Source organism: Dipodomys merriami, unplaced genomic scaffold (genome assembly GCF_024711535.1).
Source record: "Dipodomys merriami isolate MVZ:Mamm:240054 unplaced genomic scaffold, mDipMer1.0.p SCAF_51, whole genome shotgun sequence".
Classification (NCBI taxonomy): Eukaryota; Metazoa; Chordata; class Mammalia; order Rodentia; family Heteromyidae; genus Dipodomys; species Dipodomys merriami.
In genome coordinates, this window is record NW_027206080.1 from 3613013 (window position 1) to 3630624 (window position 17612).

Below are 17612 nucleotides of genomic sequence, written 5' to 3' on the forward strand. Positions count from 1 at the left end.
ATTAATTCCCTTTTCTCTGTTTTGGCATGAATCCAGGTTCTGCCCACCACTCATATGACACCAGGGAGTCATGTAAGTCAGGGCATTATGATACTGGACAGCAGTAAAGCCCAGTAAGCGCCTGCCCCCACCAGGACTGTACTTACTGTTCTTGTTTCCTGGCTCTCCAGTCTCATGGCAGGGTTTTCCATTTCCTGGCTCTCCTGTCTCCTGCCACGTTTTCCGTTCCCTGGGTCTCCAGTCCTGTGGCAGGGTTTCCGTTTCCTGGCTCTCTAGTCCCGTGGCATGGTGGCTGAACCAACTTTGTCAGCAGGTCTTAGTTCCCAGTGGTGCCCTCTTCCCTCCCCACCACTCTCTGCCCCCAGCCACTGCCCTGGCTTGGGGTGTACATCCCTGTCCCTCTAGGAGTTGGGTCTTTAAGTACTGCCATCCAGGAAGTTTGGCTTGTGTTTCAGTCCGTACTGTGAGCTGACTGGGACCCTCTCAAGGGCTGCGGCCATCCAGGGCAGCCTTATCAGACATGCTCTGGGCTGCTCACAGTAGAGGAATAGGCTTCTTCATTAAGATTGCTTACATGGATGGACTTGGCTTCCACCGCTAGCCATGAAACAAAGTCTCTTAGATTTATTACACACTAAAATCCTCTAGTGAGTATTCTGGCTGGCTGAGTTTTATATAGTTTTTGGTTCATCCTTTAAAGTACCAGAATATAAAGGTTACTTATGTTCCTTTGTTTTGCACATGCTTAGTGTTAGTGTCCCACCCAGACTGCATGCATCAGAGGTGTCTGTGATGGAGGGGACGATGCCACCTGCCCCAAGTTACCACCAGTGGGGTTGTCAGGGCCTGAGGTCTTCTCTAGGAGGTGGTTTCTGGTACAGTCTGGAATTCTCATCTGTCACTTCCCTATAGTTTTGAAAACTTCTCTGCAGGTGACTTATTTCCCCTGGCTTTTCTGATTTGCCACTTAGGATTTTGCGGGCATTGGAAATGAAATAATTGGACTGGTCAGATTGAGTATACAAAATCAGTAAGCACCATGGAAGAATCTGTATGGATGCCCACAGGGATGCATGGTGAATGTAGACATGGGGAGGTGGGGGGCAGGCATCAGCTCCAGCTCTGGTGTAGTGCTTAGCAGAGGCAGGGCTGAGTATAAAGCCTCCAGCACCAGGGTACGGCGTTCCCCCAAGCTCACCTCATCTTCAGCATTCTGGGTTGAGTGTTGGAGAAGGACTCAGAGTTCCGGGGTAGCAGGAGAGGACCAGGCCAGCCCTGCCTTCCATGCCACTGCAGCTCTGGACATACCCTGCCTTTCCTTTGCCTGAGGCCTTTGTGACTTGAAGGTGCATTTGTTGCCACTGACGGTCCTTCTGTAGAGCGTTAGGGACCAGGGCAGTGGCCTGGGGCACTGAGTTTCTGGATGTTGGCTCAGCCCCAGCCCAGTGACTGGACTTGCCATGGTGTACAAGTGCCTCACCAGCCATGGGAACATTGTTTGAAAAAAGGCAGGCACTGAATGGCCCAGGTGCCACTCTGCAAATAGTGTCTTTGCACCTGTTTCTCTTCTCTCTTCCAAGTCCTTCTCTGTGGAAGCTTTTGAGGATCTCGGGACACCTGCTGGAGCAGTCTCTTTCTGTTCTGTGTTCTGTGTGAAACTTGGCTCCCAGTCATTGGGAAAACTTTAAAGTACAAGCTTTATAAAGCAGCTCTTTACTAGTCAGTTATATAAAAAGGTGTGTTTGTAACACAGTCCCTGAAAGGCCTTTTAATGGCCCTGTAAATGGATCATCAAGGAGTGCCTGCCACCATAGACTAGCAGTGACGCTCATCCAGCCTCCAGTGATACAACTTGTTTGGGGGTGTTAACAGAGGCAGGCGCAACTGGTGCACAGTAGCATCCCTCTGCTGGCTGGCACTAACCAGGGAGTCTGTGTCATTTCTCCTTGGCTCTCCTCTCCTGAACAGACCAGGCACTTCGAAGTACCATGGATAGGAGCTGCCCTGTGCTGGGCCCCACACCAGTCCAGCAGGTACCTGCTGCTTAGTTATCCTCACTTTGTTCAAATCCCGCTGGGCCAGAAGCCCCAGGGTTCCCTCCGAGTCTCGTTCTTAGCCTTGATTGAGGATGTGGATGGTGAGGTTTAGAACTTACTTACTCAAAGATGTTCCCCCTTGCCCTTCCCTAAGACCTGATGAGGGGCTGTGAGATGTAAGGCAGTGTTGCCCAACCCTGAATTCAGCCTTCCTGCTAACCATGCATGGGGGTTTTCTGACAGATGCAAGGAAAGAATCACGAATAGTTGAAGAGGTGAGGAGGGAGCTTGAGATGTGGGTGGAAATTTAGTTTGACCCTGATGTTTTCTGTCCCTGCTGCCTAGTGCCCTAGGATCCTGGTATGTGTGGCTCCGCCCTTCCTCTGGGAATTTTTTTCTTACACACCCATGTGCCATCGGGGACGCTGATCTTTCCTTGCTGTTTAGTGTCATAAATCCTTTGGAGTAGGAGCACCTTGGGATTTTTTTTTTTTTGCGGGAATTTTTCAGAAAGAAGAATGTCTAGCTACTTCTAAGTAAAATGGGGTTCCTACGAGAGCCATGCCAGGTCATAGTGTAGCATATGAGACTGGTCACCCCAGCAGCCTTTCTGCCCAAATGCCAGCCTTGGGATTTGCAGACCTATCCACCATGTCATTGGTACTAGAGTGTGTCTGTCATGGTATCTTTGTCGGCCAGGGGCTCTTTCTACAGCCTCCTGTCTGAATTTTGCATCTGTTTTTTTTATTTCTAGCAACTGCTCTTACCCAGCTCTTTGCATACCCCTTACTCCAGTGTTAGACTTTTCATTAGATATGAACTGGAGCACAATAGACATGTTTGCTAGATAATCCAGTAAAGTTAAAAGAGTTCCATAAAATGTGTGTAACAGTCCCCTCGCCAACTTAAATGTTGTGGCCAGGAAGTCCTTTTGCCATTCAGTGGAAATATCCACTACAGCAACCTTGGAGGCTCACTCTTGTCATCAGAGGCCTCTGGTTGGGGACAAGGTAGGACATACCTAGATTCACATTCCACTCACGTTTAGGACAAATCCTTGAACTTCCTGGTGCCCTAGAATGCCCCAGAAAGCACCCCCAAAATGGGCTTAAAACATCATTTAAGGATTTCTTACAAAAGAATATAGGACATTTCTTTCTAGAAAAACAGCCTGGTCTACGCCGAGGTGCAGCATCCAAAGGGCAGCATTGGGCTTCAGTGGCTAAGAGGTTAGGAACGAGGCAGAGAGGCCATGTATCTGAGGCCAAGGAAGGCATCTGGTGAAGCCCTGCACTGCATTCTGCTCATATTCACCACTAACACAGAGGTGCAGACAGAGTCTGCCTCTGCATGACAGATGAGCCCACTGCTAGTGTCCCATGGCTGCCTTTGCTTTGAATTTCATGCCTGGTGCTTTTTCTTCTTGTTTTATACAGTCATTGGCAAAAATTAATAGGGTTTTGGACACTATTAAGTTAATACAGATGAGAAGAGCACTATCTAACAATGGCGCTATTCTAAGGGAAAAATCTCCCCCCTCCCCCATCCCTCCTCCCCCAAGGACATAGTGAACTCTGTGCTCAGCCTTTCTCCCTGGCCTGAATGGCTGCCACAAACAGAGGTCTCATTGAGTCCTTGGAGCTCCTCAGGGATGGCCTTCCCAGCTGCACCCAGAACCCACCACTAGGGGACATTGCTGCCACTGTTCTGGGGGGGTGGCCTGTAAGGTGTAATGAGCAGGGGGACACTAGGCACCTCCTGTAGCATGTGGGACCCACCCCCCCAAGGGCAGCTGCCATGCCATCATACTGACCCTTTACCCCAGCAGGCCGTGGCTCTGTTGTGGAGGAAGAGGAGCCAGTGTCCTGTTGTGCTCCAAGAAGAGGAATGGAGCATGTTTTCTGTGTAGGTCAACTCACGGGCTTGTCCTGCTCCAGCACAGGAAGTTGGAAATGAGGGTCTTGGAAGTCTCAGGACAGGGAGCTTAGCTAACCCTTCCTTGTGTTAATTCACTTGCACCTGAAAAGTGACTGAAAAGCTGACCAGCTGCCCCTCACCCAAGTCCTCACCTCCCACATCCTTTCACACTCCAAGTTCCCTTCCACCTTCGAGCACATGCTGCCTGAATTACAGATTAGTAAAGGAGGCCTTGTGGTGTCATCTTGTTTTCCTTCATGTCATACCTTTGAAAATACCATCCTCGGGTTCAGGGTAGGCTGGTCCCTCTCTGCCAGCTGTATTTTCTTCCCTGCATTGCTTGCTTTAGAAAAACTGTGGTCCCCTAAGTTGTCAGTTTGGTAACGTCTGACCCACTGCAAGAAAACACCCATAAGTTGCCTCTGCTCTTTATGAGGCAGAGGCTAGAGGATGATTCTGAGCAGGCAGCTTTGCTGCCCTTGCAGATGTGCTGTAGCACTGTTGCTAATGACATGGTAGAGCTGCCTGACCTTTCACCCCTCATCCTGGGGTGCAGAGTGCTGTCCCTGCCAAATACATTTCCTTTGTACACTTCAGAGACTAGAGCCAGCCTTGGGCCAGTGTCCCCAGGTACCTGCCACCTGCTTTCCCTCTTTGTACTTCAGATTGTTTCTTTGTTTTGTTTCTTCTTCAGTGAGCAGCCAGAATGTACCACAGAGAGGCATTGAATCTCATTTCCCACACTGCAGTCTTGTTAAGCATTTTTTTTTAATCTTGTCCTGTGGTATTCACACGATATGTGGAATTTCATTCAGCTTCTCAACAGTCTCTTCACAGCTTCTGTTCTACCAGAGAACAATTTCATTTGCTTCACCCTCAAAGCAATTTTATGGAAATCATCAGCTCAGAAATAAGACCAGGCTATTGGGTGGTAGGGGGGGATGCACTTGGCTCCCAGGGTCTGCTCTGTCTTCTATTTAGGGTGGTGGGACCTTCCTGGGTCAGATTAAAACATAAGATCTTTTGTAAAAGGAATGTATGTATACTTTGAAAGAGTTTGTCCTCTCTGCAGACTTGGAAAGGGGCATGGTTTCTGTGTCTTCGTGGGCTCCTATATAGGAGCTAGACAGCATTGTTCCTTATTGAGAAGATTTTAATCTCTTTAGAAACATACACAGGCTTTCTCATGCATTCCTGGTTGGAACCAAAAGGCATGGCAAGTTCCACTGGCCAAGAATAAGAAGGCATAAAAGCTGAGCATCCTGCACAGCAGTGTCTCCTGCATAACGTCTGGACAGCAGGAAACTCCCCTCTCGCTTGCATTCAGAAGTAGGTCGTGTCCAGAGACAGGCATGGAAGAAAGCCACGGCTAGACATGATCAGAGAGGAAGACTTGAAGGGCAAACCTAACTTTCACCAGTTGCTTATTATTTTTGGTAATGGGTAATACACAAATTAGAGCTCTCTGCTTTTTAAGTATAATGACTGATGACAGTTATTTAGTAAAATATTGTAGATACCCATGAAAACTGGCCTTGAACTCAAAGCCATTAAAAGTAAAAATCCTCCACTAATGTTACTGAAACTAGTTTCTACTTCATACATATTTTTTTGCAATTTTTCTTCCACAGTTAGATCCTCATAAATAAATAAATAAATAAATAAACAAATAAACAAATAAACAAATAAATAAATAAATAAATGTGAAAGTCATCTTTGGACTAACTTGGAACCACATTGGACTTTTGAGCTCAGAAGCAAAATGCTCACAGTATCTTTCTCATGCACTCTCTATTTTTGTTTTGATTTAGCTTTTCTGGCAGGAACCTGCTTGCTTTTCCAGGCCAATGGTGACAGTGCTGGTGTGAATGTATTTTAGTTTAGGCTCAATACTGAGATTAAGGAAACTAAACCACAGTTAATGGATGTTGGAGCCAAGCCCACATTCAAAGCCAAAAGCAGGCATCTTAGAATTGTAGGTATTTACTGTGACGTCAGTGGGGTTGGCCTGCTAGTTCATTGTGTGAATCAAAAGCATGTGTTCTTTCTCCTCCTGCTAAGTGCCACTAACATGACTAGCAAAGGAGACTTCCCAAGATGGAAGAGGTCAGGGTCAGCAAGGAGGAGTAGCCCTCAGTGTCAGGATCCAGGAGGATGGAGGAGGAGGTCAAGGCCAGCAAGGCGGAGCACCCTCAGTGTCAGGATCCAGGAGGATGATGGAGGTTCAGGGCCAGCAAGGAGGAGCAGTCCACAGTCTGGCTCCAGCATGGGACAGCAGGGTCCAGGCTGGAAGGTAGAAGTTGACTTATGAGCACAGAGTTCTACTGGCCTTGACCAAAGCACTGCTATGAAGAAAATTTGTGGAATGAGATTAAGTGGTGATTTTTGGAAGTGGGGTGTGAGAAACAGTGATGACCTGGGCAGCAGGTGAGGTCTCCCCGGAATGGAGTCATCCTTAGTGATGGTCTCTGTGGCCAGAAAGGTCACGATTTAGTTTTGGAAGACCCCTTCCAACCTCAGGGCCCACCTGCTCTTTCTGTGCTCTCTCCTCCCTGCTTGTCAGAATGAAAGTGCACTTGACGTACAGCAGAGCTTGCCCTTCACAGTGTGTGGCTCTGAGAATCCAGCCTGGCACTACCCCTCAGTAATGATGTCGCCCAGCCCTCGCACCCTCCAGAGTCCCTCTCATTCCACTGTCCCCGCCCTCCCCTCCACCAGCCTGGGTGATGACAGACCTGTTTTCTGTCCCTGCATCACACCCACCGTGGCATAGTTTGCGGGGAGGGGTGCACTAAGATGTGAGGAGTCAGGTGTATGGGGAGGGGGAGTCAGTTATTTCTCACTCCAGCAATCTTGAAGCTCTTTAGGTAAATTGTGCAGAGCCCATCAAGTCACGTAATGTGGAGCTGCTGTGGCTGGAGGTGTGTTCTAAGGAGGAAGTACACGCCTGGCCCCTGGCTGTGTGTCCAGGTACCTCAGGAGCCGTTTCCTCAGGGGATTGGGCAGTGACAGAAAAGGCAGAAGCTCTTGTCTGGAGAGTGAACTGAGACTAGGAAAGTTCTAAACTGTCTTGGCATTGAGTTAAAGATGTGTTCTATAGGGTCCTGTGTAATGCCATCATTGATGCCAGCTTCAGGAAATGATAAAATGATGCTGTTAGAAGCTGCTGTTTTCTGAGTATTTTGTAGCTGTTGATTAAGCTCACAAATGCCTATTCCTGGCTCAGCTCTTAGACCTGTGTTGGGTGTTTAGTTTCACAAGAGTTAGGTCTGTTAACACTTACCTTGCCTGCCATCAACACATACCATACCTGAGGGAGGTATTTATCACTTAAGAACCATTAACTCAGTCAGTAATTCACCTTTCAGCCTATCACAGCCCCCCTGCTGCTGCAGCCCTGGCCAGCTGAGAGGAAGAATAAGGTATCGATCTCACCTGGTATCCAGGCAGTAAGGCAGTGTTTGCCTTTCAGCACCTGAGGAATGCATGTGCATGGGCTTGCGTTGTTTTCTCTGAGTGTCATGACACTCCCTCACCTTACTATCTCAGAAACTCTTCTGCCCCTGTAAAAAAGTGTCAAGAAAGAAATGTGAGCATAGCTAAAAGCCCTCAGAGAGCGTATGGGTTTTCTTCAAGCTCAGAATGTGCCCTACATCATGTTTCCTTGTAGCTAAGAGCCAAGAGTGAGGCAAGTCACCCCACCTATACTCTGACATTGAAAATGGACAACTGGCGTGTTTTGCACGCACATAGGGTGAAAGTCCATGCTACGACTCTGCCCTGAACTGTTCACCAAGAGGTGAAGGAGCGGTGTGTGTCTGAGGGTGTGTCTGCAACTCTGCTGCCAGAGGCAGGGACCAGCAATGTCAGGGCTGCTCCAAGCAGGAAGGTATCTAAGCTGCATTGGTGGACGTGTAGGTAATTGCTCCCTGTCTTGCATGGTGGGACTGCATCTACAATGCTCTTTGGGCCATTTCTAAGGAAACAAAGTTTGGAGGTTGCAGTGAAGCATTTGACAACTCTAGTGAGCACACTGGCAGGAAAGGTGTGTGGTGGTCCCAGGGTTGCCCACAGAGCAGGGGTTTCCATCACTGTAAGGGCTCTGCCCAGATTAGCGTCATGAGCAGAGATGCTTTCAGGAAGGTTCTCGTGTCCCTACTGCCAAAAGTCCTTGCATATAGTTACTGCATAGGTGAGGCAGAGGCCAAAGTGAGTCCTGTGGGATCCAGCGCGTGGTGACCAGCACACCCCAGCATCCCCTCTGCGGGACTGCATGAGTCCAGATCTCTGTCGAGGACCAGTGGTTTATGAGAAAGAAAAGATGGCCCATAGCCTCGTTGGGGAGTCACTGGATTGGTAGGTATAATTCAACCTCAGCATTCTAGCCCTCTGTGCCTCCTGCTGCTGATTTTGCTGTGGCCATTCTAGAGATACAATGTGAGGGTGTCACCTTTGCCCCTGCTCTGATGGCCAAGATTGCATTGGCCTTCAGTCCCAGTGGCTCCTGTGGCTAACGAGGCAACCTCTGGAGCCCTCCCTGAAGACCCAGGGGGAAGATGCTGGTTCCTTCTGAACAGCTAGCCAGGATGGCAGCCCCCTTTCCCAGGGTGCTATTCTCGGAAGAGCCAAGTGGCACATCGTTTTGGTAGAACCCCCACCTCCCCCCGCTGGGAAAGCAGGACAAGAGTAGGGTGGGCTGGGGGGAGGTGAAGTGAGGCAGAAAAGCACATCTGAACTGGAAACAAAACTACCTGTGGGAGAGGGGAGCGTGTGAGCCTTGGCCCTTTCCAGAGACCACCGACTGGAGGCATCCACACTGCTCTTCATTGCTCTCTCCCTTGTCTGATGCCTCTGTTCTTTCACATTATAGAACACCAGAACTACTTTGGAATAGATGAAAACCTAGGCCCCGTGGCAGTCAGCATCCGGAGGGAGAAGGTGGAAGAGGCCAAGGAGAAGGAAGGACCCCAATTCAACTACAGGGTGGCTTTCAGGACCAGCGAGGTAACAGAATGTCTCCATTTTGACTGTCCTGGTAGAACTCTGAATACCACTAAAACTTCTATTAGGGGGCATTGGCATTGTGTTTATTAGTTAATGTTAATTATCAAACACTGAAGGTCATTGGAAAGTGGCTGAAGAATTTTATTCCAAGTGAAGGATTTGCAAACCTGTCATGGGAAGTTCCATGACCTGTCATAGAAAGCTGCCACCTTTCCTGTCAGGAAGAGTAACATGACAAAAACAGAAAGGCCTGGGCTGAAGCACAGGAGACACAGTTCACGTCAGCTTGAAATCGGTTGTAGACCTAATATGGAGTCCAAAAGCTTGGGACCGGGCCCATGTCTGACTAGTGAGTCTCCCAGTTGGGCAGTGCATAACGCTGGCTGGTCTTGCTATGCATGAGAAGTGAGATTATTCCACAGATGGTACAGTGTGGCAGGAAGAATTAGATCCCATCTACGATGGGTTTTGTTCTTTCAGCCTGTTGAATCTCGTCAGCACTGTGGGTTTGTTCCTGCAGCCCACCATATCTGGCATATTTTCTGTTTTGGTCAACTGCTTCCAGAACAGAGAGAACAAGAGCTTTCCCAGGTGTCCTGCAGGTCGCCTGAGCAAATAAGCACATATGACCCTATGCTGAGACACAGGTGTGTACCCTGGTATGTGCAGAGCTTCCTGTGGCCTGGGCTTGATGCTGGGTGTGCATAGATGAGATGAGCCCTCTTTCAGAGTGAGCCAGTTCAAGTTATAGACTCATGCTGTCTGGTGCTAGTAGCCACAGGTGGCTGAAATTCACCCACTTAGGAAGCAAACAATTAATTGCTCCCCATGTAGGCAGCCAAGAACAGGCCCTAACCAAGTCTGCTGTTTGCCTGCAGCTGACCACCCTGCGAGGAGCCATCTTGGAGGATGCAGTGCCCTCCACGGCCCGGCATGGCACTGCGCGGGGCCTCCCCCTCAAGGAGGTGCTGGAGTTCGTCATCCCGGAGCTGAGCATCCAGTGCCTGCGGCAGGCCTCCAGCTCCCCCAAGGTCCCAGAGCAGCTGCTCAAGCTGGACGAGCAAGGGGTGCGTGCAGTGTGAAGGGTGGAGTGCGTGAACCTGTGTCTTGCTTCTCCAAGTATGGAAACGCCCATCCGTCTTGCTTTTAAGCCCACTTATTGAGCATTTTTTTGGCCTAGTTTTTCCAGAATGCACCTGACTTGTAGCTTAGAGAGTCAGGGTGCCTTCTGCCAAGTTGTGGCTTGTTTCTTTTCCACCATGGCTTCTGTATGTCTCACACATGATTTGCAGAGGCTGATGGCAGCTTTGTGTGGGGTTTACAGATCTCACTTTGGCCCTCCCATCTACTCTTGCTGAGGTCTTGTCAGGGTCACACTGGCAAGTTTATGCACAGGATGGGAGAATTAGACTCCAGCGGACCAGGACCTAGTCCTTAGGGATATCCTATGGGACATTTGTGGCTGTGTTGTGGCTGTATCACTGATTCCAGTGGTCACTGTCACCAGTGTCAGTGGTGACTGAAAGACCCTGCAGTGTCTCCTGAGCCATTCACAAGTGACCACTGGTTCTAACGAATTCATAGGAGGAGCTTTCTTGTACTTAGTGTATGTTTGGAAATGATGGTCACTACTGAAAAAATACTTGGCTACAGCCATTAACACTGGGAACAAAGTATGGGACCTGCACATGGTCTCACAGTCTACTCAGGTCAGAACCATTGTCTTCAATGTGTTGATGGAGCCCCGGGGCCCAGGCTCTCTACACACCTGGCACCAGTCAGCTTAGGAAGCTGTTTGCCTCAGGTTGTGAGCAGGGGCAGGTTTCTTCATGGTCCCCAGAGCACCTAGGACACAAAAGGCTTATGGAGGTCACCCTGGCAGGCACTGAGCATCACACACCTCTTACACGACGTGCTCTTGGGTCATGGGAGATACCGAGCTCATTGTGTTGCTGCTCATGGAACTTAAGTATCATTTTGCCCTAGTTTTCTGCCATAGTCAGATGCCGGTTTTTATTAGAGGCTATATGTGAGTGATAAAAATGAACAGTGGCATTATGGATTGATGCCTTTGAGGAGCTGTGATGACTGAGGATCTGTCAGTCTTTGAGGCTCAGATTACTTGCAGTGAGATGAAGAGCTCTGATTGCATGAGTGAGAAGTCATTGTTCCTTGTAAAATGAGAGCCTGTAAGTGAGATTCGGTTTCTCTCTCACCTGGGGAGGAACCCCTGCCTCCCAGCATGGCATATCTACACAGCCTGTCCCCAGCCAAGGTGGGCTTACTGCAGGAACTCTTCAGCTGCTACTTAGACCCTGTGTGGCACATTGTATCTTTAGCAGATGTTTTCTTTACAAGCTAGTAAGAAATGTGAGAAATGATTGTTATTGTACAACCAAAGTTACTTTTATAGAAACAAAACATTGTTCTGTTTATAGATGACATATATCACAATTTCCACAGGATTCTTGCCTTTATAGACCTTGATTTGATTTCTTTTTTTCTTTATAGTATTATATATTCTCATGAATGTTCAAATAGATTATAGAAGAAAAATGCACTAGAACCTGGGAAGGGAAACTTTTTTTAAAGTCTGAGGCCTTCTTAGTCACTTTGGAAGATATTTCCAGCCATTAGTGTAGCATATTAGATTAAATATGTACACAGTGGGCATAAGGAGATGCTTGTACTGGACTGTCTGCCTTTGCTGAAACCATGAAGCTCTGGCCACTATTCTCTTCCACAGGGTTTCTACCTCCTCCAACTCCAGCTGTGTGGGGCGTGGGTTTGGTTCTGGTTTGTAACAGCCTGTGTGGGAACAATGCTTATGGGAACAGTTCGGACTTGCTTTTCTGGGAACAGAGTTCTAAACTTCTATGCTTGTAATTTTGCTGAAAGTTAGTGTGTCTACTCTTAACATTCCTTCCCATTTCAGCTGAGCTTTCAGCACAAGATTGGAGTCCTTTACTGCAAAGCAGGCCAGAGCACAGAGGAGGAGATGTACAACAACGAGACTGCTGGACCAGCCTTTGACGAGTTCCTTGACCTGCTTGGCCAGAGAGTAAGGCTAAAAGGGTTCAGCAAGTACCGTGCCCAGCTGGACAATAAAAGTGAGCTCTGTGTGTGTGTGTGCATGTTTGTGTATATCTGCATACATGTGTGTATGTGTGTACTGTGTGTAGCTATCTGTGTGTATGTACTGTGTGCATGTGTCTATATGTATGTGTTTGCTCTGTATATATGTGTTCTGGGGGGGCATGTGCACCTGTCTATGTATGTGTGTGCACTGCATACACTGTATGTACACAAATCTGTTTATACTTGTGTGCACTGCATGTTTTTGCATTGTGGGCGCTATGTGTGCATGTGTATGTGTACATACACAATATGGGACATAAGTCTCCGATGCTGGGCACAGGAGCACATTCTCCAGACCCAAGTGTGTCACATTCAGAACTAAAAAAGTCAGGCCTTTTCTTTGTAACTAGTAGATTCCTTCAGTGTCTTTTTTCATATCTCTGTGATCTGAGAGATGACATCATCCAGTGACTCTGCTAAATTCTGACCCTCCTAATGCAGAGGACGCCCAGGGGTATCAGTGCTTGAGGTCCTGCCATACATAACCTAGATGGATTATGAATTTGTCAAGAATTGTTCTGCTTTTCCAAAAGATGACTGACTAGCTCCATGGTGAGCAGAGTTCAAGAGTCGCCATTTCTTAATGTGTGCTGATGTGGAAGACTCAGTGAGAGTGCCGTCCGTTAACGTGCGGCAGGGCACTCATGCATGTCGCTGATGAAAAAGTAACTTACCGTCTTGAAGGGAAGAACTTTTTAAAATAATAGTTTCATCTTCATTCTCAAAGTCAGTCAACCCAGTTGCACATTCCTGTGTTCTAGTGCCCCCAAATGACTACAGATAACTGACTGCTCATGTGAGGGTGCTGCCAGACTGTGGGCTGCTCTACACCCTTCTGATACTTGTGCCTAAAACCGCTGGCCGCTCTCCACCAGGCCAGCTCCACCAATGCTTCCTGAGTGGAGAGCAGAAGGGAGTGGCAGAGACCACGTGCTTAGCTGAAAGTTCATGAGGAAGACAGAGCAAGGATGTTGGATGGGAGCTGCTAGAAGCTGACTGTGGGGAATGCAGGACAGACCCTGTCCAGGCTCTGCTGGTTTGCAATTTGGTGTGATAGTCTCAACTCAAGCACCTTTTATAACCTTCTGTGTCAGAGCTCATATTCCAGACTTGCCTGACTTGCTTTGTCATCTTTATTTTCAGCTGATTCCACAGGAACGCACTCCCTGTACACCACATACAAAGACTATGAGCTCATGTTCCATGTTTCAACCCTGCTTCCGTACATGCCAAGCAACAGGCAGCAGGTACGTCCTCACAGCCTCCCACTCCCACTCGCAATCTGCAGACAACAGTAGTGTTTTCTTGACTACACTGACCATCTCTTGCTCTCTTATCCATTGCAAATATTTAAGCCTTGGTGTGAGTGTTGCTGTTCTTTCTTGTAAGGAAACACATTTCTGGGCTTACCTCTATTGCTTGCTGTACAGAATCTTAAGAGCAATGTGTCAGCTTCATTAATTACAAAAAGGATAGACCTAGGTTTCCTCATGTGGCTGAAAACTGACTTGCAGAAATACTACTTCTAGTTGCTAGTGCTATTTTCTTCTGTCTTGATTGATTTCCTTTGTTTCAATTAGGTTGATTGACCTCAATGTGTTAACCCTTTTAGAGAAGAGAAACCATTACCTTCGAATGCTGTCTGTAAGAATGAAGAAAACTTGAACAATGTATAAAACATCATTGAACAGTTAGCTGACTTTGGGGGTATAGATTTTAAAAAATGGGTGGAGCTGGTTGTTTTTCAAACCTTGCTAGAAGTGCTGGAAAGGCAGTGAGTGTCCAGACTGCAAGACTGAGGACCCCTGGGCAGGAGCCACCTTCCCACCTCATGTGGAGTCCCTGGGCTCTGCCAGTGAGCACAGGGGCACTGAGAGCGGAGCTGCCTGAGCTCTGCAGAGATCTGCTGGGCAGTATATCTCCAGATGCTGCCTAGCTGTTCGTCTGATGGACTGAAGCACCAAGACCAGTTAATCTTTCTAGTAAATGAAACCTGTTGTTTCAGATTCTTTTCCTGTTTCTTTTTTTTTAACACACACATACACACGGAATCCATGAATAGAGTCAAAATTTGCACTTTTTTCTCTCCAAAAAATGGGACCAGCCACCTCCCTCCCCTCCCCATCACTGTGTAAGCAGCACCTCAGATCTTACCTTACCACTGGGGTAAGAACTTGGGTCGCAACTGTTCAGATTCTTCACAAGAGGGAACGAAAGCTCCTCTGTTCCTTTTCATCTTTTGGTGATTGCTAACTGGGTTTTATTATGTTCTGTCTAACACTCAACCCTGTGTCCTTCTTGGATTTTCTATTATGTTTTCTACTATCTTTTTTCCTACAGCCTTCAGAGTTGCTAGGTTCTATATCTCTGGTTTTGCATTGCAGCCACTAGATCACCTGTGTGTTTTGTGGAGTTTGGTTTGTTTGCTTTATAATACTGGGGCTTGATCTCAGGGCCTCATGCATACTTCAACAGGCAGGCACAAATTTGTGTGTGCTTTAAGAATGTTTGCTCTTTAAAAAAACTGATTTCCCACTATGCTGAACAGATTCAGTAGGCATTAAATAGGCTGATTTAGACCAGGCCAGTTGTCCTGCTGTGAGCCCAACAGTCGTTAAGCCTTGGGAGGTGTGCTCAGACACGGAGAGGATCTGCAGGCCATCAGAGTGAGCAGAGTGGGAATGAGGCCAGTCTCACTACGTTGGCGAGCTCTTACAGTACTTGAGCCACTGGACTCAGCTAGTCCAGCCTTCCTTTTGCAAACAGCATCTCCAGAGTCTTGGAGTCCCTTACTGTTTCTAGAACTCAGAACTGACTCCTAGAGTGTTTTGTTCTGTGGCAGTTCTGTGGCCTGCCTATAACTGACCTTCACTCTACATACAAAAGTCTGGAGTCTGGAGTTAGCATATTGGTGGGGCTCATCATAGTAGGTAGGTGTGTTAAACTTCCCAAGCCAGAGATCCAAAGAGAAGTTGCCATGTATCAACAACAAACGATGTGACCTAAAGACCTATCTAGTTAAAACGTTTGGCTTCTGACTTCAGGGAATTCCATGGTGGCAACTGTGAGAGGCTGGCGGATGGAGTGGGCTGGGACACAGAGTAAATCATTTGCTCTGATGCTTACCTCACTTACGTCCCGTGGGACAGTCTTTATTAACTCACCATCACAGATGAATCCTGTAAGGTGGTTCTCTTGGTAGCACTAAAGTATTGTCTCTAGCTACCTGTCTGGAAAGAAATTAGCCCAGGGGACATCATTCATTAATTCTCCAAATAATGCTTCCTGCCCCAGTGGGCTGTGTCTGCTCGAAGCCACCCTCCTCCCCTTCCCTTCCGTCATAGAGCAGTGAGAAAAACGCACAAACTAAATACTAAGGAAAACATTCATTTTTACAAGGCTCATGAAGTACCATGTTTGACAATTTTTTTTTTGACTAATGTACCTGCTAACTTCCAGGATGTCTGATTTCTTTCATCTCTAAACTGGAGAATCCTGTGAAACGACAAGGCTTGTTTCCTCATTTCTCCTTTGAAGAGCTTCAGAGTTTACTCTTATTACTCCATTGGCTTATAACCCCTGCCATCACTTTACGCATTTTCTTGCATTGATATGCACTGATAGAACCATGATCATATTCTCTAGACTTTAAAAACATTTGTGGATCCATTTTATAAAGCAAAGAGCTTATGTTCAGAAAAGTACAGAAGCAGTGGGCTTGTTGCCAGAGTAACTAGACACAAATTCTCTTAACCTGTGTTCTACATGTTCCTGTGATGAAGTGTAAAATAGTCCTCCGGGGAGGGATGATGGCAAGCACACATGTACAGTAAGCCATTGGGGTGATCACAGATACGGGGCACGTGGCCGTGGCCATGACACAGTGGGCACAGCCACGGAGCACCAGACGTAGCCATGGAGCATGCGGAGCTGAGGGGCACTGTGCAAATCCTGCCCTCTACATGTTAATGGAAAGCCCTCAGGCGCAGAGGCGCAGCACAGCGATCACTTCAGGAGGAGGTGGTGCAGTACAGAGCCCTTTCCTGGCTTCTGCCCCTCTGAGCCGTCTCCTTGTCACCGAGTGATGTGCAGTATGGGCCACTGTCCTGTGAGCTACACATGGACTATGACTTCATTTCAATTAATGGAGAGAGAAGAAAGAATTCTTCTTTTTGCCTAGTACATAGGATTAGGCACTCAGTTTTTAACTTAAATACTCATTTGAATGCTATATTTTACTTAGGCTAGGAATGTTTTTTAAAGCTGTAGATTAAGACAAGGTGGTTCATTGGTTCTGTATTCCAGTATAGTGATGTTTGTAGCTATACCTGAGATAAAATGAGAATCTCCACAACACAAATCAGTGATTGCACTGGCCTGCAGAGAACTCTGAGGAAACAAGCTACATAAATCACAACTGAGGGACTAGCAATGAAATCCTTTTTGTATCTGGGTTGAAAAGGTTTTTAAAGTTGAACTTGATGCTCTTACAGTGAAATACGCTCTGTAGGTGCCAAATAAACTCAAGGTGAGGTCACTGCCTTTGTGGTTGCTGGTAAAAGAGTGTACTGCACTAGCATCAGGCTCCTGGGAGGAGGATCACAGTGTTGAGTACCATTCTGTGCCCTTGCTTGTGTCCACGTACAGAGTTCCTCACCTATTAATGCGTTAGCCTGTGTTCACAGAGAGGCGGTGATCACAACTTTCCTGTGTGTTTCCTAGCTCAGTAAAGTAGATTTACATGGCTTATATATTTGTTTATCAAATGTGCACTGGGTGCCTGTTCTCCGACAGGCTTACCAGTAGAAACCTGGAAACCAGGTCAGCAGGACATGTCCCTCACTATCCTCAGGGAGGCTGGACCCAATGTAGGAGAAGTAAGAGAGTACAGCCCCTAGGGAAGAATCAGGCCCGGTATACAGGGAGCCACAGTGTGGTTCCACTGGCCTGTGAATCTGCTTGTCATTGCTCTGACAAAATACCTGGGAAAGTCAACCTAGAGAAGGAGAGGTTGATTTGGCTTGTATTTCAGAAATTTCTGTCCATGGTCAGTTGTGGTGAGGTGGAAGGACATAGTGAAGGGAGGCTGCTTGCCTCACAGCAGCCAGGCAGGGAGAGGGGCAGAGAGACCCACCAGACATAGTCCTGGCTGACCTGTGCCCTCCAACCAGGTTCTACCTCCTGAAATTCCTCCACTTCAGTAATGCTCAATCATTGGATGAAACCTCTGATGAGTCCCTCCCACTCCAGGGCCCCAATCCAGTCAGCCCTCATGCCCCTCCCACTCCTGCAAGTGCCTTCAACAACAGGGTTTTTTAGGGGCCATTTCACACGCAATTTACAGCATCAGGGAAGAGCGGAAATTTCTTCAGGATCCTTCTCTCTGTAGATGTGCAGTTTCTGAGATTATACAGGATGGGATTTTCTGGCTACCAAGCTAGTCGAATTCTGTGCTTCTAGGTGGCATTAGGTAAACAAATGAAGAGAGGAAGGGGAAGAGAATGCAGTCATGAAATT

At 47.5% G+C, this 17612-nt stretch overlaps 1 protein-coding gene across 8 annotated transcripts in view; it reads left to right on the top strand.

The window, feature by feature from the left end:
- Sipa1l2 (signal induced proliferation associated 1 like 2) overlaps positions 1-17612 on the top strand; it is a 138570-nt gene that overhangs the window by 72507 nt on the left and 48451 nt on the right. For all 8 annotated transcript variants that reach the window (XM_069998132.1, XM_069998140.1, XM_069998134.1 and 5 more), the window contains exons 3-6: positions 8824-8957; positions 9836-10024; positions 11893-12067; positions 13239-13342. In XM_069998132.1, coding sequence (XP_069854233.1) covers positions 8824-8957; positions 9836-10024; positions 11893-12067; positions 13239-13342 — 602 coding nt within the window. The remainder of the gene's footprint in view (positions 1-8823; positions 8958-9835; positions 10025-11892; positions 12068-13238; positions 13343-17612) is intronic.